The sequence below is a fragment of the Corvus kubaryi genome, unplaced genomic scaffold (genome assembly GCF_017639235.1).
Source record: "Corvus kubaryi isolate FWS band 111438036 unplaced genomic scaffold, C.kubaryi_AGA036_p1.0 37322, whole genome shotgun sequence".
In the NCBI taxonomy this organism is placed as follows: domain Eukaryota; kingdom Metazoa; phylum Chordata; class Aves; order Passeriformes; family Corvidae; genus Corvus; species Corvus kubaryi.
Genome location: NW_024581101.1, coordinates 1,140,093 through 1,158,968, shown reverse-complemented (window position 1 = coordinate 1,158,968; position 18,876 = coordinate 1,140,093). Strand labels below are relative to the sequence as shown.

Genomic DNA, 18,876 nt, shown 5'->3' with positions numbered 1-18,876 from the left:
AGGGACTGAGGTTTTCTCCTTTCCCGTTTGGAGCAAAAGTCCTCATCTGGTCCATCTCTCCCTGTCCAAACTTCTCATGAAATTACAGCTGCGTCAGCATCTGCCTATCTCAGCGCAGGTGCTTTTGCTTACGAGTTGAACACTCCACCCCCCATATCTTCATGAAATTACAACGGGATACTCTGATATATCATAGCTTCACAACAGAATTTCAGCTTTAAGCACCTCCTCTCTCTCTTCCCTCAGGTTTTCAGCTCTTCACAGCAATAAAAAGGGTTAATCTCACCTCGGCCTTGCAGCTTTGCAGCTGGGATGTTGAATTTTTCTTATCGAAGTGGAGAGGGGGGAGAGCCGAGCCGCTCCGGCTGCCCACGGCAAGGCAGTGGGGGGGTTCCATGGCTGGAACAGGGCCCATCGGCTCCAGGATGGCCGTGGCCCGGCCCGGCCTGGCCCAAGCAGGGCCTGGGCCGGGCCCGCTGGCCCCCACACGGGGCCCGCAGCCACCTGTCCCAGCGCCGGAAACGAGAGAGAGCTTGGAGGGGGAGTTTGCCTATTCTTAAATGTGGATCACAGAGGTGGTCACAACTTTAAGTGGCTTAAAGAATTGTCCATATTCAAACTGGCCAGCTGATAGGTTCTATCAGGTCCCAGAGGAAGCTGTAAGCACCCCTTAGCAAGGACATCCCTTCCAGGACTATGCTTGCTAACCTATGACAGCTACCTTTTCATTCTCACCAGATGCCTGGAGGGTATCAGAGAATCATAGAGGTTGGAATTGTTAAGGTTAGAAAAGACCTCTGAGTCCAACTGTTAGCCTTGCACTGCCAAGTTCATCACTAATCCATGTCTCCAAGTGCCACATTCACACATTTTTTAAAGAACTCCAGGGATGGTGCTTCCACCAGTGCCCTGGGCAGCCCATTCCGGTGTTTGACCACCCTTTCTGTGAAAAAAATTTTCCTAATATCCAATCCAAAATCTATACACATACATATAGATATAGTATATACTGGTTTTCAATACATTCTTCCACACTAGTTTACATTAACTATCACCTAGAACTGTCCTAATATGAGTTTATTTTTTGCTGTAAAGAGATACCAAAATTCCAGTATGTGAAAGCCCAAACCTTGTAACTCAGTGGAACAAGATGTGCTGTGCCAACCAAGATCATTTCAGGAAAGAAAAAAAAAAAAGCGCCTTGGTTTTAGCTAAAGGAAGAGTTTGGGATTTACCAGCTGCAGTAGCATTGCTTTGAGGAAAAAGTGTCCCTGTCCCATTTCAGGGCAAGGACCTTGCTCAGACTATGGAGAATAAGGCTTCAATATGAGACTTCCCAACACATCCCATAAAATGTCCTTTCTGAAAGAAGACAAGCCACACCTGACAGCCAGTGGCATTTATGCCATCACCATCCACGCTGCCAGAATCCCCCCTTGTGTGAGTCCTGGGTCTAACTCATCCTCAGGAATGGTCAAGGAAGCCTCTCTGCCAGGAGCACCCCATCCAGCCTGTCACTGCTCTGGGCAGGGACAAGCCTTGACCAAAAATGTGGCTGGAATTCTTGGGGCCCAGGAGATGCTTAAATCCAAACCTGCATCTGGCTCCTGCTGAAAGGATGTACTTTTGCAGCCCCTCAGAATGTCCTATCTGCTCTGCTCAGGGCATTTGGGACCTGAAGCAAGCTTTTAATTGTACTCTTCTAGCTCACTTCTAATTGAGTTTTGCTTTAATGTTTGCACATGAGGAGTGGTAATTGAAGGGGAGGGGACACTGCTCAAGTCAGAAATGTGTATGTTCAGCTGATTTACAGCAGGTATTAACCAGGGCCTCACTAGATTGTTCCCGTTGGGAAGAGAGGCTGGAAAAAAGTCAACGATACAGAACCTAGTTTCCTTGAACACAGAAGAGCACCAAGCCCTATTCACTGTTTCCAAACCAAGGTCATTAAACCCAAGTCTCTCCTCCTGTTATTTCAGGAGTCCCTTAGATGACTCCTTTTCTCACTGACACAAAAACCACCCAAATCCTCTACCCTCTGCCTTTGCAAGCACAAGCTTTGACACGCAGCCCATTGTTTTGGCTGGGAAACCAAGGAGAAACATCCACCCTCACCTCTCATTACAGAAATAGGTGGTAATTGGTCTTTTTATTCAGTTTCCAAGATCCCAGTGGTAAGTAAACCACCAGCTTTAACCAAGTCTGCAGTCGACACACTCTACCTCACATGAAGTATTCATAACTCCTGATTTATTCCATCTGCTACAGCCCACCGGAGCCAAATTCCAGATCAGATATTACATAGCATCCTTCTGTGCTGTATCCTACATTTTGTCACTACACACAGGCTTGCATCTTATTTCATTTCCCGTGTTCAACTCTGCAGTGTGTTCAAGTGGACGATTTCTGAAGGGCTGGACTGCATCAGAGGCTTTTAAGGAGAATAGTGCCATGAAAGCAGGATGAAATCTGAATGTAGAGGACAGCTTTGTGCTTGTACCACTTCTCTCTGGAACTGAGCTCTTTGTCAGAAAAGCAGCAAACAGGCATAAGTAGTTCTCCTTTTATTTCTGCAGGTGGCACCAAGCATTTAGTTCTGAGACTTATTTGTTCTTTTAAAGCTATTATTAACTCCTAAAAGATGGTCTGCTGCTCTGCAGACCCTCTGTGGCTGCACATGGCCTCTCTGCAGCTCTGTGAGCCCATGTTCTGGGGCCAGCTGGTCAGTGGTTCACCCATCCATCCCCCAGGGCCAGCTGGTAAGTGGTTCACCCATCAATCCTTGTTGTCTCTGGGATGGCAGTGGGAGCCGAGGTGTGAGGCATGGATAACCCTAGACAGGGTGAAGACTGGGCAGGAGCCAGTGGCACGAGTGAGTGTGGGATTACAGCTGAAGCAAGCCAAGAGCTTGGCAGGGGTGTCACTAACTAGACCCCTATCCCAGCCCTGCAGTCCTACCCACGTCCTATCCCCCCAACTTGTCTGAACTGCTGCTGTGCCCTCAGATCCCTCTCACAGGGTCATTTTTCTGCTGATTTCGGAGACAGAGAGACACCAAAGGGCTGGTTCTGCATGGCCAGGGCACCCTTTCAGCAGTGAGGTCTGCAGAGCCACGTGCAAGGAACACGCCAGAGAGCCGTGTTCCATGATAGCTCTGGCTAATCCACACCCCACGCTGATCTGATGAGCCAGGGAAAGAGCCAGGACTAAAGTGGACAAACCACAGAAACTAAATATCCATATTCCTAACCACTTCCCATCACTGTAAAACGTCAGTGCCACAGTCACAACTCTCAAATTTGCCAGATGTAAGCTCCCATAGCCAACCAGGCTGGGTGCTTTGAGTTTTTGAGGCTGCTGGGGATTACCCACCTGAGCCAGTTACCTTTTTGGGTGCTCCTTCCCGCAGATGGCCCAACTGGCTGCCCTGTGTCCGATCCAGATTGTGTTTCACTGCAGCCTTTGGAGCTGTCACTCTATCCCCAGGATAACATATCTGCCATGCTTGCGTGCAAAGCACAGAGCAACAGCTCCCTGGCCCGAGCGCAAAAACGTTATGACTTGTTAATTTAGCAAGGTATTTAATTCACCGCTGGCAGCATTGGCTGAAGAGCAAAATGAGGAAGTCAGATTCATCCTTGTCTCCAATGCATCAAAATAAAAGAACTTCTATAGCACTGCACAGCACACTCCTAGCAACTAGGAGCTCCTGGGCTGGACATTGGAGGAAATAATTGGAAATCAATGATGCTATACCTTCTCCATCTGCCTCCAGCCCTGCTCACATTGTGATCGGATTGTGCAGAGGTTTTGCACTACACCAAATATTGTTTTATTTGGCAGCTATTTGTACTCTGTTTTTCTTAGCTGGGCTATCCATGCTCTGAAGGTACACATGCTATAAACTTAAAACTGGTAAGATTTTTCTTGATTTCCTTGTGCCATGGGGGCAGAAACTCCCAGATTATTTCCCTTAGGAAGTATTTCTGGCCTACCGCTGAGTGTACAGCTGTGTACTGAAGCATGTACTTGTTAGAATATGTTACAGAAACATTATAATACTTAAAAGGTAGATAGTGTCTTATACTTTCAAAGCACTGTATAAGCACTAACTAATTGAGGTTCATGGTACTGCCTTTACGCAGATAAGGAACTACCACTGAAAAGTAGGTAGCAGCCAACACTTACTACCCTAAGGTCTGAACTACAGTAGTTATTTTTTCAGGTGTGGAATGGCAAAATATTCGAATTTGCTCAGATGCCACTGTACAGTAATAACTGGCAAATGTCAGTATTAAATGAAACTTCAAATGGAAACCCCCCCACCCCCATCCACTCCCCCACCCACTCACCAGCCGAATTTGTACAGCTGAAGTTCTGCCATGACAGGACTTGTCACAACTTCTTTTCACACAGCCTCTATACCCCCTTGGAGCAGTGGGGTGCAGGTTGGCTGAAAATCCTGCCCCTGGGAATTGCCTGAGAAAAGGTAAGGCTCCAGCCCTGGTAGGCCAAGCAGGCTGTTGTCATACTACGAAGAATAACCAGTGTTGCTGGTGGAAAGCCAGCACCTCATGCTCAGCCCTGCCGAGGCACTGGCAGCTCCTTTCTTTTTTCATTTCCTGTAGCAGGACAAGCTTCAAAGGGCTCCTGCGACAGCCGCTGGCTTTGATCCAGGGCTAAAACACCTTGGAGGTGGGAATCTCAGATAACAAAGCAGGTGCTGCATCACCATAGTAAGGCAAGGGAGACTCTCCAGGGCTCTTCAAACTTCTCTCGTTTTTTCTTCTTCACTGAACAAACCATTCAACCCCAACAACACGTTTGCAGCCCAGTTTATGCACACATGGGTATTATCAAACTGTGCTCCCAGCCACTCACACCAGACCACTCACCACAGGATTTCAAACCACTCAGGGCTCACCACTGCTGACTTGAGACAGAAATCTTCACATGTGGAAGCTGAAGTCGTGGCAAGGGAACAAGTGGAAACTCTATTAGCAATGCTGTGACCTGTGCTAATAGCAGTCATACTGAAAGCCATTAACTCCCAGAAAACAAGAGCCCTAGAGGTTTCTGTTAGCTGAACGAGGGTTGGAGAGTACCAAAACTGAAGGGTTTGCCTTGAAAAGCCCATAGAGCATGTGCTCAGTGCTTGACTGAATCTGTTTTGCTGAATGTTCAGGTGGTTGGCAGCTGCTGTGCCTGGTTCACTGTGCAGGGGTATGGAAGAGAATTACCCTCTGGAGGGTTCTTCTGGACATAATGTAATTTATCACCCAGCATTGCTACAAAATGTATCTAAAGGATTCCTACCTGATATACTACATTTCGTTTATTTCAGAAATATTTAAATGTCTTCCTAGTTTGGCCCTTAAATTTCTAGAAGGAAGAAATCTGTGTCCTTGCCAAAGATGCAAATAAATGTAGATCTAGAAGGCAACAGACTGGATGGAGTGGATTTCATGAGGGACAACAATCCTTCATGTTGCTGCCCACAGCATCAATTTACTCATCATGAGGAATTTACCTATTATTTTACACTCACAGTTCAAGAACCAAGCCAGTGCTCATTACTGACAGCTGTACCAGGGGCCTAATTGCAGAGCACATCCCTGATTGCTTTGAAGGGGCTGGATAACTGATTGGCTCTGCAGGCAGAGCGGCACTGCCAGACTTTTAGCATCTGCATGATTTGTGTCTCTGACTGAAAACCCCTGATACCACAGAAAGGACTCACACAGATAGACTGCCTCACATCAATCACCCTCACACAGTCCATGCAGGGACCTCTTGTTACCTGCCTGTTAAAAAAAATGGATCATTTTATAACAGTAATTTTGATTAATTAATTTTCTTTTTCATAAGTGGAGCATGTGTCCTTTTTCTCTGGTGTAAAGCCTAATTCTGTTGCAGCTCACAGCCACATTTTGAAATGTGTTCTGCTAGGAAAGCTAGAAAATGCTTTCTTAGATTTTAGTCTTGAAGACTTCCCAACACTGACATTAGATAAAAATAGGAAGCCAAAGGAACCACGGAATAGTTAACTTTTGAGGGAGAGACAATCAGAAAATGGTCAAGGAGAAACATCTGGCCTCTCTCTTCCTGCTCCATGCCACCAGTCAAAGCTTTAAATGGAAAGTAACCCAGCTGGGAAACCTGCTTATGACAGATGCAAGTGATATGTGGGGCTGTCCCTGCAATGCAATCCACAGTGTCAAGAGTAAGTGGCACTGCTTTGATTCTGTAGTAACAACTTCACAAAACAACCCCACCAGGCAGGGAAACTGGCCACAGATGGGCTGGTGCTTGTGTTTTAAGGCTCTCAGCTCCAAATTTGGCCAGTTATCACTCCTTCTGGAGTCTGAGGTTCTCAGTAGCACAGCTCTTGTTGGGCTAGTGTTTACAAAGAACTACCTAGTGGGTCCAAAAGTGATTTATGGGTGAAACTCAGAAAATAAAAAAGCGCAAAAAGAGAGTTTTCTAAGTGTGAAATGAGCAGAAGTCTGATCAGAATCTGACCCTGCATCTCTCACTGTGTGTGCATAGATGTGTAGGAGCAGGGAGGCAGGGGAAATATGTGAGAGAAGCCACAGAAGCTCTCAGATAATGCCTCCAAAGTATTTCTAAGCCATTGCACAAGGAACAATATACAGAGACTTAAATTCAGACACAAGGGATCTATTTACGTGGATAGAAGAATCCTCATGTGGAATACGCTTACAAAGAACCTTCTTTAGGCAAAACAAACAAACACTGGAGTCATTTATCTCCTTGCCCTCTTTCTGTGCTGGAATACAGGAGCTTCACAGTGTTACAGTCCCAAACCGTGGCAGGGGCCTCCTGCTTGTCCCTGCAGAATCCCACTTCAGTTCATTCAGCTGGTCAGGAGCAGAGGGCCCATTTCATGGGAGGACAAGGTAGGGTCTATGGTGAAGCAGTCTGTGAGACCAGGGTCTTTCCAAGCCATGTAAGGAGCCAGTGGGAATTGCCAAGGCAGCAATCTCCAAGCCAAAAAGGGAAGGAACACCATAGAGTTCAGTAACAACCACACTGCTAAAGCTCTTCTCCAAATAAATTTTCTTACAGATAGAAACTTCACTGTTTGCCTAAACATTATTTCAGTATGAAATTGGTGTTTTAAAACTGATTAAGTAATCCAAGAGCTGAAAATTTTTCTTGATGCTGCTGACTAGGACCCATAGACTTCACCCCATAATGAACTAGGTAAGATTTGAATAATTGAATGTTACTCCCAGGTTACTCACAGCTTCTCAGCACAGTGAATGCAGCCAGCACTTCCCTGTGCCAGGCTCACATATGGGCCTTTATGGCACAGCTCTAACAGCATCCATCCCACACCAAGAGCATCTTTGACCCTGAGGAGAGGAGAGGGGAAAGCAAACTGGAGGAAGTCATCCTAAAACACAGCTTGTTAGGGCCCACTCCCCTTACAAGCTGCTTGGAACAGCAGCTAGAAGGCATTGGGATAAAGGAGGGATTTTCAGGTCAGTAAATACCAAAATACTGCAGAAAGTTAAAATTTGGATTAAATTAGCTCCAGCTATCAAGTGTGTTCATAAAATCAATATTAGATTTTTGGTGGATTTTGCTGCCACTGCTGCAAAGCCATTTCTTTTTCCTCTCCTCCTTTGTGCATGGGACAGTGTAACCATCACTTCCAGGGTTCTCTTTGGCTCGAGTTCACTTTCCTTTGGAATAGAATGGCTGCCCAAAGGCAGCACATTGCCTGTACAAAACCTCTGCAGGGAATCTAGACAATGTAACAAGGCTATTAAATCCAGGCCTGCCAGGAAATGTAGGGAGAGCAGGTTGCAGTCTGAAGCAAAAGATGTACACAGAGTTTGGGAAATGGGAACTATTCCGGACAAATCTCATTCTTACTGCAGGCAGAGCCACTCTTCAAACCCCAAGCAAACATCTTGGGATAACTATGGGAAGCAAACACTTCAGACCAAGTTTCTGTCCTTGCTAAGAACCTTCCCGATCATCACTACAACCTGCTCTTTATTCTTGCTTTTTCCAAAGACAGTGAGGCAGTTACCAGGGACTCTCTTGTTCTCTGCCAAGGAGCTCTTCACAAAATAAAATTTGCATGACTGACTGTTCTTCTTTTTTGTCCAAGGAGACTTCCTGGACAACTGATCTTTCAAAAGCAGTGACCTTCAAGCTGTTACAAAGAAAAACATCTAAGCAGCACTAAGTTACTTAGAAATATTTTCACGCTCAAACAACTGAAAAATTATTCTGTATTCTCATATTTCCCATAAGTGCTCACTTCTAGGCAGGGATCAATCAGATGGATTTTTAGATCATTACATAGATTTGAGAAGTCATTTAAAAGTCTTCAAAAAATGTCCTCTCAGTCAGATGCACAGCACTGCTAATGAAATACTGTAACTCACATTGGTGTTTTATCTGAACACCACTTGGAACAATAAAATATTAATAAAAAGCCACTACTGGAATATATTATCTCATCAGCACATGGTGATAACATTAAATTGTTTGGTGTTAGAAGTAAGGATAAGGATTACCATATCAATATTTAGCTCATTGAAATCATATTACCTAGTGCCATTGACAGTAATCACATCAAAATTCTGGATAATTTCAAATGATTCAGTAATAATTACCAGACTGTGCTGTAGGCAAAGGGAGATGCTGGAATCTGAACAGCCAGTGCCGAATTTGTACAATGACTCAGTGTGATGGGATTCGTACCTTAAGAAAATTGACTGAGCTGATTCCCCTTAATCTTTCCTTTGGGGAATGTACCGCTCCAAATCAGATCAGGGTAGAAGGGAAACAAGTATGGAAATTATTTTTAAAATTATTCAGCTGTTCTACAGCTCCTGTAGCAAATCCAGGACCAGGTTTGGGCTCTTTGGGGTAGGGAGCAGCCTACTGTGGTCTGTATTTAGCCATTATTCCTGCAGGCTCCTAGGCCATGTGGCAACACAAATAAATAGCCAGTGATGGCACATGCAGTGAGAACTTGAGCACAGAGCATCTCAGTTTGGTTGAACAGATGCAGCTTTGACACACACTGTTAGGCAGCCACTTTCACAAGAATTGGCGTAAGAGCTTATCATTTACTATTATTTGTTTACTGTCTTCAGTGTGCTCAACTTACCAGACACACCCATACACATACACTGTACAGCAACTGCCAACCTCAGAGAGAGATTATGTTTGATGGAAGGCCATCAGCTTTAATAATAGAATAAATAAGTAGATACATAAACACTGAAAAGACAAGAGATGGTGAGAACAGACTTACTTAACCCTATTTCGACCCCTGCAAGAACTAAAATTTGTATGGGAATATCTTTTCTACGACAACACATAGGTGTAATTCTATGAAGTGAGAACTGGTGGGCAGGCACAGAATGACAGATAGGAAAGGAGTGGATCTGTTTCCATACGTTACATGTGCATGTTCTTTCTCACTTAATTCCTTTCTGTATAAGTTGGTCTCCTGCCCTTACTAAACTATTATACAGAAAGGATGATCTCGGATACAGAATTGGTGTCACGCACTGAAGCGTCAAACCCTTTCTGCCAGCCAACCAAGCAGCCACATGACCACCATGTCTTCCCTTGAACTCATTTATCTTTTGTCACTGCTTAGAACACTTCGTCTAATTTTAGAAGGCAGTTCTGCAACCCTTGCAGTGAATAACACTTGTTCTGGCCAATAGTCCCAAAATGCACAAGTAGGAGTGCTAGAATCACAGAAACACAGACAGCTGAGACATGAGGTCATGGGGTCCCTCTGATCAGACCTGTCTTTCTGGGCTGACGCTCACCCAGACACAGATCCCCAATGCCGGAGCTTTACTGCTTCCCCAACAATCTATCCCACTATTACTTCCCTACCCCTACCTGATAATGTTTTCCTTAAAATCAAATAATCTTCCCTGATTAAAATCATGTCAATCATCTTTTATTCTCTCTGCTTCAAACAGATTATCACCCTTCAGTTACCTCTTCTTTAGACTGAAAAAAATAATTCCAATTCCTTAACTTTCTTCCTTCATCCTCTCATTATTTCTTCTGACTTCCTCTAGATGTTCCCCATCTGGCTTGTATCTTCTCAGGCAGCACCCCGAGAGTTATCCTGCTGATCTCCAGCACTGCTGATGAGCAGAGGGGGGCTGTGTGTGCCAGAGCCCACCCTTTGTCCCTGCTCTTGAGCACTTCCCTTTTCACACCACCAAGCAACTGTTGACTCATGCCCAGCTTGTGACATCCCAGATTATTTTCTGCTCTAGCTGCTATTTAGCAAGCTGTCCTCTGTCATGCCTTTCTGCACTGAATTGTTCTTGTCTAAATGTTTTACCTTGCATCAGTCCCTATTTACCCTCCTGGATTATATCTGTAACTTTCAGGATCATTTTGAATTCTATGCTTGTACTCTTACCATATTAGCAGTGCATACAAATGATAAAGGAATGCTTCCCATTCCGTCATCCAGGTAACTAATAAACATCCTGGGCCAAGGACAAACTAAAGGCTGGATTCTGTACCTTTTCTATTAGGCAATATTGTCTAATAACTTCATATCTAAGGAGTTATTCACCCAGATAAATACAAGTGAACTTGAGCCAGAGTTGAGAAATGAGGTCCTTAGGGTGTAACACCAAGGTTTGCAGGTATTTCTCCCATCAAGAGAGTAATAAACAAGAATGTGCAGTTAAAGCCCCTTTGGAAAGAAGATTGGGCAGCTACAGTAATTTTCATGCCACTGATTTTCTTTCCATCAGCCACAGAAGTTACATTCACCACAGGAAACCCACTATAATCTGTCACAATACAGGCTTTTGGACTTAAAACATTTGGAAATACTTGTTCATAATTTTTCAAAATCCTACACAGGGATATAAATATACAAATACATTTAATTTCCCTGGTTTCTTGTTTTAGCTCTTACTCAGCAAGACTCTGACATAAATAAAGTTGAATACACACAAACATTTTACTGTTAGATACTTCAATGACCAAAAGAATTAGGATCTGTAATCTCACAGAAAATCTGGGGGCAGTTTTCTTGAACTAGAATATAAAAACCATTACACCAGATTTCAGACTGAGTCCAGACAAGCACAACATCTAATACTGAGTAACACGGAATACTTTGGGAAACAGAGTAAGGAATAAATTAATAGGTGGGTGCTTCTTCCTCTGACACCCTCCCCAGATCTATCAGTGGCTTAGGTATTTTCTGAGCATTTCTTTTTGCATCTGGGTCATCACAAGTGCAAGCTTCTACCTGACTAATTTCAGCTACTATTATTCCAACTACTTTCACTATTCCTTAAACTGAAATGGATAGTGTAACCCCCTGGAATCTCACACTACGTACAGTGCCAGGGCTCTATCGATTCTGATCTCACAATGTTAATGTGCACCCATCAGTGATTCGGCCTGAAACAGCTTTGAAAGATTTGTCAGAAACTATCACATGAAAACTAAAAGGACAGAAGAAATGACTGTAAAATTAAATTATTCATTTTTCCACAGGGACATGGAAAAAAGGACAGTCGCTAAAGGATTAGGATAAATCAGCTACTGCAATCAAATCTGCAAATGCTAAAAAATTGAAAGGCTATTGCAAGTGCTGCAGAAGCCATGCGAGGTCAAAATTTTAATGAAGTTCCACCAAAAATGCATAAGCAGTAATTACATGACTGAACTGAAAATCTGAGAAATGAGGTTTAAAAGGAAATAAGATGGATGTTACATTTGCAAATGCTGCAACATTACCTCAAACATTCCCAAACTGCTCATCAGAGAAAAAGATAACACATTTTCCACATTGGGTTAGATTTTCTTAGCTCAGTTCCTGTGTGCCTAAAGATAAAAGATATCCTTATCAAGCAGTATGTAGATACATGGAGAGCAGGGAGAGACAATGCCCCACTTCTACCTCAAGAGTCCTTTTATCTCTCATGTATTTTTATGCGCTTGGCCTTTTTATTTTAACTTTACAGCCTCCACTGCACCACCACAAACATCCTGAGTGTGCAACACTTGGTTTATTTCCCTTCCTGTAATTCATACCTTCTACTCTGAAGTTTTGCACATGCAGAATCTCAGGTGTGTCAAATTGCAAGCAGCGAGACTACTCACATATGTGTCTGTTGAGATGGAAAGAAAAGAAAATGCCATCTCATCTGAAAATGAATTTTAGTTGCCCATTCTGTTTGCAAGCATCCCCTCCAGTGTGATTGCTCCCATGCCAGTTGTCTCATCTTTCTCAGAGGAACAAAAATGTAAAAATAGACTCTGACCTCTTTTATTGCACAGTGTGTTAAAGAAATGGGAAAGTTAAGGAAAATAACTGTAACCTAATAAAAATTCAGAGGCACCTCAAAACGTTAATGAATATTTTATTATTACAGATATGGAAAGTACAGCCCCATAACTACACATTACTTTTGGGGCTTGCAAAACATAAAAATTACATTCTTTCAGGTAGTTTGACCATCTTTTCACACCACATCTACTATACTTCATGCTGTTGAGAATCAATACAAACCATTTTGGTGATTAAAGGAAGATGGAAAAATACATGGATACAGAACAAGGAATCAAGAAACGTGGGCTGGGATTTTTTGCCGTGCTGCTTTGTTCATGACATAACCAGAGACTTTGATTTCAATGACTCAGTCTTCTCATCTGTAAAATGAGGATAACATCTGAATGTCTCTCAGTGGAATGGTGAAATTTAATTTCAGGATGTGTATAAAGGACATGGAGTTTGCTAAGTGGCAAGGTGCTATTACCATACATTATAAACATAAACCTAGGAAATTTGGCATTGAATGTGTAGGGGTTTTTTCCCCTTTAGCTGCCCTTTTGTTTTAAATAGTACTACTAATAATTGACATTCTATTAACACTGAAACAACAGACAAAGGATTCTCTACACACACATATAGCCAACGTAACAAAAAAAAAAGAAACAAAGAACAGGGCAAGTCTGTGGTCTGAAGAGTCAAGTTAAAATGGAGCCCTGCTTGGAATATTTAGAAGGTTCCTTTTTTGTTCCCTTGAAATACTACCTCATCTTACTGCTTCTTTTTCTGCATTCATCACATTTATGGGATAATTTTTTGGCCCACTGGCAGGCAAACTTTCTGTTCATGATTGCAAAAGGAGTTTCCTGCGCAAGGCCCAAAGAGCCTGCCCTTTAGTATGGCCATGGACGCTACTTTACCCTCTCTGTTCTCAGAGCGTAAACTGAGAGGCAAAATGAGAAGAGATTATTCCTGAATTTATGGATAACCAACTAGAGCAGCATCTCTTCTTGAGAGCTCTCTATCAGAAGGCAACTCATCATTGTTAATAACACATTGGTTTAGGTTGGAAAGGACCTTAAAGACCAACCAGTTCCAACCCCCATGCAGTGATGGGATGACATTTGCAGTGGTTGTGGGGACACAACTTACCCCTGAGGTATCTGCGGAGCTGTCCCATGCCCATCCGGCTCGGAGCTGGCCAGTGGTGCTGAGCTCCCCTCAGCACTGGCCCACGGGGAGCCATGATGGCTCCCGTGGGGCAGCCAATTCTGTCGCCCCTTTGGCAGATGTTCATAGAATATTCAAAATATTCAACCCCATAACCACTAAACCAAAGGCGTATTAAACAGGTTTATGGATCTGGCACTGGCTGATATAGGTTAGTGGTTGCAGTGGCAGTGCTGAGTGGATGGCTGGACTTGATAATCTTGAAGGTCTCTTCCAACCTTGACAATTTCATGATTCGAAACCACATCACTCAGCACCAGATCCAAACACCTCTTAAACACCTCCAGGGACGGTGACTCCACCACCTCCCTGGGCAGACTGTTCCAATACCTGATCACCCGAACAGTGAATTTCTTCTATCTAATACCTAATCTGAATCTCTTGCTGTCGCCGTTTAAGGACGTTTCCTCTGGTCCTCTCCCTACAGACACGGCAGAAGAGACCGGCCCCACCTCACTACACCCTTCTGACAGGGAGTGATGAGGACCCCCTGAGTCTCCCGGAGCTCCCCCGGCTCCCTCAGCCGCTGCTCATCAGACTCGTTCCCCAGCCCTTGCAGGAGGCTCGCCGCCCTCGGGCGGACACGCTCCAGCATCCCCCATCCCTGTGGAAGCGCAGACCCAGAGCAGCGGCCGGCGCTCCCCGCGGCCGCCCCGGATGGACGCGGGAGCGCTCCCGGTGCCGGGCAGGGCGGGAGCGGGCGGAGCCTGCGCACTGCGCCTCGCGCCCCGCGGCCCGCCCGGCACTCCCGCGGCCCGGCGCTGAAGATGGCGGAGGGCGGTGCGGCGCCCCCGTCCTGCGCTTCCTCCTCCTCCTCCTCCTTGAAGGGGCTGCGGGAGCAGATGGGTGAGAGCGGGAAGGGAGGGGTAGCACGAGGGGTGTGTGTGTGTGGTGGGGGGGGGTCCAGCGGCCCAAGGGCGCGGCTGGCGCCGGCTGTCCTCCCCCCCCCCCCGGCCGCCCCGCTGGACGTCCGGCCCCGTCCCGGGGCGGGGAGGGGGCACGGCGAGTGGAGGCCGCCGGGGCTGCCCGGCCCCAGCCCCGCTCCCCGGCCGCGCGGTCTGTCGTTTCCCGTAGCTCCGGGCGGTGATTGCTGGCTTGGGACCTCCCGCAGCTCGTGGGCAGCAGCAGAGGCGGCTGCGGGGAGGCTGCGTTACACGAACCGCCCGTTCTTCACCGGTTCTCGAACTTGTCGGTGTCTGCGGTTGCCCAGCCATGTGTCCGATCCCGAGTGCCGAAGGCAGAGACAGCCCCTAGCATTGATTTCTAATCAAAGATTTTATTTTTTACTTTTTTTTTTTTTACTGGTGTTACAAGAGGGCTAAAGAAGCTCTGCTTTGGTTTTGTCTTTGGCTGTGTTTATGTGCCTATTTATACTTAAGGTCCTTAATAATATACTCTGGAAGGAGTATTGTGCATGCACAATGTGTGTTTCCAGCATAATTTCATGGTACATCTCCACGCAAAAGCTTTGTGGATGAGCCATTAGAAAAGATAAACATTTTCTTATCCCAGTCACCAAAAAAAAAAAGTAAAGAGAGTTGTGGTTTGATCTAAGCTAACTAATGAGGACTAGGTACAAACTACTCTGAGAGCCTCTTGCCTGATTGTTTTTCATGTATCTATGTAATTACACAAAGAAGAGTGCTGGCAAAGGGTCCTGAATGCACAGCTCTCATCTGGCATTCTTCTTCAGTGTGTTGGGTGTCGGAAATATTATTTAATTACTTTTTGTTTCTTTTTCAAAATTAAGACAGTTTAGTGCTGCAGAAGGATAAAGATCTGCCCACAGATCTCACCTACACAGGCTGTGTCTCTTTTGGACCTTATTCTTCCTGCTAGAACAGCTGAATTTTATTTTGCATATTGGATGCACTTACATGGTGGCTCCTAAGTTTATAAACATGGGCCCCCATATTTACTGACAGCTGTCATGACCTAGATTTAGTCCCAAAATCAGAGAGGAAATGCTCCTTGGACCAGGTAGCTCTATCTACAGATATGCACATGCTGTATTATGCACATCATGTTAAAAAAACAACCCCCCTCACTAGATCCTGTAAAGGCTACACCTTGAATTTTTTTCCCTGAGGGGGTAGAAGTCACTGAACCAGAATCTAAACTTCAGTGTACATAGAATGCGTTTGTAGCAGTTATGTGCTCAAAGATAAACTCAGTGCTAATGTGCAGTGAATCAATGCTGTCTGTGAGCTCACAGGCTGCTGCAGCTCTGCTCCTGACTTCTTGTCAGCAGCACTCCCTGGAGAGAGCAAATGATGTTTAGAAATCATCCTTGCACTCCTGTGGTTGACAGTGGAATTTGCAAGATAATTTGCCACAGTATTTGCTGCTCTTTAGAGAAGTTGTGAGCAGCAACCAAGTCTGATAACTGCAGCTGTTTGGAGAAGGAAAAAAAAGACACCCAAAGGAACCTTGATGTTCAGTCCCACGCTGCCTTTGGCATGTTTGGGGAGGAATATAACTTCCTGCTTTTCTAAGCTCAGTTGGCTGCGTGGGGGGACTCCTCAGTTCCAAAATACCTGCTAACTAGAGTGCTTGGACCCAGTTTCTGCTGCTCTGTGGGCAGTTGTGTACTTTGCTGTCTTAATCAATCAAATATCTTTGTAAAATAAATAGTGTTGTGTGCCTTCAGTAATTTGTCAGTGAACTTCTGTCTGGGAATCTCACATTTAAAGACAATAAATAAAAAGAAAGAGCATCTTGCTGAGAAACCACAGCTCTTTCTGGCAGCCTGGCTAAGAAGTGTGTATACATACTGTTTGTATAGTCACCTTCTGCATAGGTTCCTTTGTGGGTCCTTATTAAAAGATGCTTCTGGGTTCTTGTTCTGTTCACTTCTGCTGTCTCTGACCAGCCTCTTGATACTGGTTTTATTTGTGGGTGATTGGTGCTTGTTAATTATTTTAGGCCTTGCACATGTAGAATCCCGTGGTGCCACTTGTAACTAACTTCCATACCAATTTGTTATATTTGGCAAGAAAAATATTCTCTTAAATTCATCTAGTATTGAGGTAAGGAAAAGGTGTTTCTCCTTCTTTGACTATCAGCTGTGATTAGAATTCTGCAGACCAACTCATGCCTGCAGTGCCAGTTCTACAGTTCCTTTGTAATCATTTTCTGCCCTGACATACTTGTCCTATCTTATTTCCTTTATGTGGATGACAAAAAGTGGAATTTGCTACTACAACTAGAAGGCAGTTAAGGTTTCTAAACATAACTTAACATTAGGAATAAATTGTAGGTGTACACTGAACCAGCAGTGCGTAGATGGCAGTTGCTTACCCCATTTTTGTTATCCATGCTTGCTGCAGTCATCCCTCAGGGATGAAGAGGAATTTTTGATCCTATTCTAATGCCATAAGTACTGCTGAGCTTGTTAAGATGTGAGAAGAGGGGAATAGTCGGGTACTTGTGGTTTATCCAGTAAGTGAGGTTTTCCTTGAATGGCATGGGTAATCAGAGGAAAAATACCTATAATTTAAGCTGCTGTAGTCTACATTTGTTGTCTTCATTTTCACTGGAATACTGAAAACCCCTGTCTTCTGTAGTATGGGTGATAGAGAATGTTGGAGCTTTTTTTACCAGAGCTTGGTAATCCTGTGCCGAGATTTCCATTCATGTATTGAATTTCTGTTGTGAAGGTTGTTCAGAACAGTGTATTTAAATGCTGTTCATATATATTTTCCTTTCCAAGATCTGCATGATCTTTTGAGAAACCTGTCTCAGGTTTGGGAAGAAAATAAAGTGCCTTTTTCAACAAATCAAGCTGCAGGCATAAATTCCATGACCTGCAGGTTCCAGTTTGGTTGGGAGTTTTCTAATAAAACAATAGCTTCATTTCATGTAATCAGTTTTTTCTCCCTGTGTAAGTGACACTGTCTGGCTTTGTCCATCTTGCCCAGACCACAGTTCTTAGCAGCAGCTTTAACAAGTGAACGTACACAGAATTGGCACGAAAAGAAGGATGGATGGATAACTAATAGTGCAACTTCATTGCTCAAGCAAGTAGTCAGGAACGTGCACAGATTTGTCTGGTCTCTAGGTAACACGTTTTATAACTTAAGAACACAAGCCTGTACCAACACCTGTAGGAGTACTAGAGAACTCTTGGGTACAGTTTTGGTCCCACAACAGAAGATGGTGAGTGCTGTCTAGAGGAAATTATTTGGGATCCAGATGCATCTGTCAGTCAGACAATTGATGAATTGACCTGTGCATCAGAGCTGCTTGCTGGAAGAGAGAAAGATTTTACTGCTGAATTTGGATCCTTGAAAGCCTTTGGGATTTGCAGTGTGGTTGTCAGTAGAGGTGAGCTTCACATCTTGCCTGGGAAGCTGCAAGACAAGGAAACCATTCCTTGCCAGGTCTCTCACAACGTGGGAGTGCTACATTAAAAGCATTTTGAGCATTCAGTTGTTGTCTTACTTGGGGATGTTTGAATGAATGGCTTGGCAACAAACTCTATCTGTGGAGCAAAGGCAGCCCATGACTGGAGCATTCAGCTGATGGTCGCTGGGGCTGGCTTCAATTTCTTGTTTTGTCAAATTCCTCAGAATCTTGGAGAAAGTTTTAAGGGTTTTCTGTGCTTCATCTTTTTTCCCTGCATGAAAGTGGTAACACTGCTTTGCAGAGTGCCAAGACGATAAACGCAAAGAACTGCACAGAAATTGGATTTCATGTAGATCTCAGTGGTGAGAGAACATTCCCAAATCAGGCTGAGAACTTAATGTAATTGTGATGGCTATAAGCCTTAATTTAATTTTCTTCTTGTTCATGGAAATAGAATCATACAGGGTAGGGATAATTTCATGCTGATTCATAAAGATGAATGGTATGTATTTAGGTGCTTAGCATTCTGAAGATTACTTCTGTTGTAAGTGGTTTGTAGAAGGTTTTATTCAAATTTAAAACCTTAAATTCTTAAGATTTCTCCAAATGCATTCAGGAGAGATATCTTCCTTGCTCTAAGGAGAAAAAAGCAAACAAACAAAAAACCCACCCAAACCATGTGCATATACAGCATATTTTTTTCAGTTTCTTATGTAGAGCGTTCCGTTGTCTACATATTTCTTCATGCGTTAAAATTACAAAATATAAATTTGGCTTCCATGCTTCAATTCAGATGAAACTATTTAGCAAATAATGACTTGCAAGGGTCATAACTCCAACGGTGAGAGCCCAGAGATGCTGTGGCTTACGCTGTCCCTAACTGTGCATAGTCTTAAAGGCTGCTGCTTCTTCATACACTTGGGTTTTTCAAAAAGGAAGCAGAGGAATATTTAACGTACTGATACACTGTTATT

The 18,876-nt window shown here is 44.1% G+C and overlaps 1 protein-coding gene and 1 long non-coding RNA gene across 11 annotated transcripts in view; one reads left to right on the top strand and one right to left on the bottom strand.

Annotated features, from left to right (window-relative positions):
* Positions 1-12,398: 12,398 nt before the first annotated feature.
* On the bottom strand, positions 12,399-14,267 carry LOC121665208. The gene is made up of 2 exons (XR_006016284.1): positions 13,478-14,267; positions 12,399-12,705 (listed from the first exon to the last, which is right to left on the bottom strand). It is a non-coding gene; the product is annotated as an uncharacterized LOC121665208 (long non-coding RNA).
* A 10-nt stretch (positions 14,268-14,277) lies between these two features.
* MAP7D3 (MAP7 domain containing 3) overlaps positions 14,278-18,876 on the top strand; it is a 43,600-nt gene continuing 39,001 nt past the window's right edge. For 6 of the 10 annotated variants that reach the window (XM_042029172.1, XM_042029175.1, XM_042029170.1 and 3 more), the window contains exon 1: positions 14,279-14,401. In XM_042029172.1, the coding sequence (XP_041885106.1) occupies positions 14,323-14,401 (79 nt within the window). In that variant the 5' untranslated portion in view covers positions 14,279-14,322. Of the gene's footprint in view, positions 14,402-18,876 lie in introns of all 10 variants that reach the window. The other 4 variants (XM_042029169.1, XM_042029168.1, XM_042029178.1 and 1 more) reach the window with 2 other exon arrangements.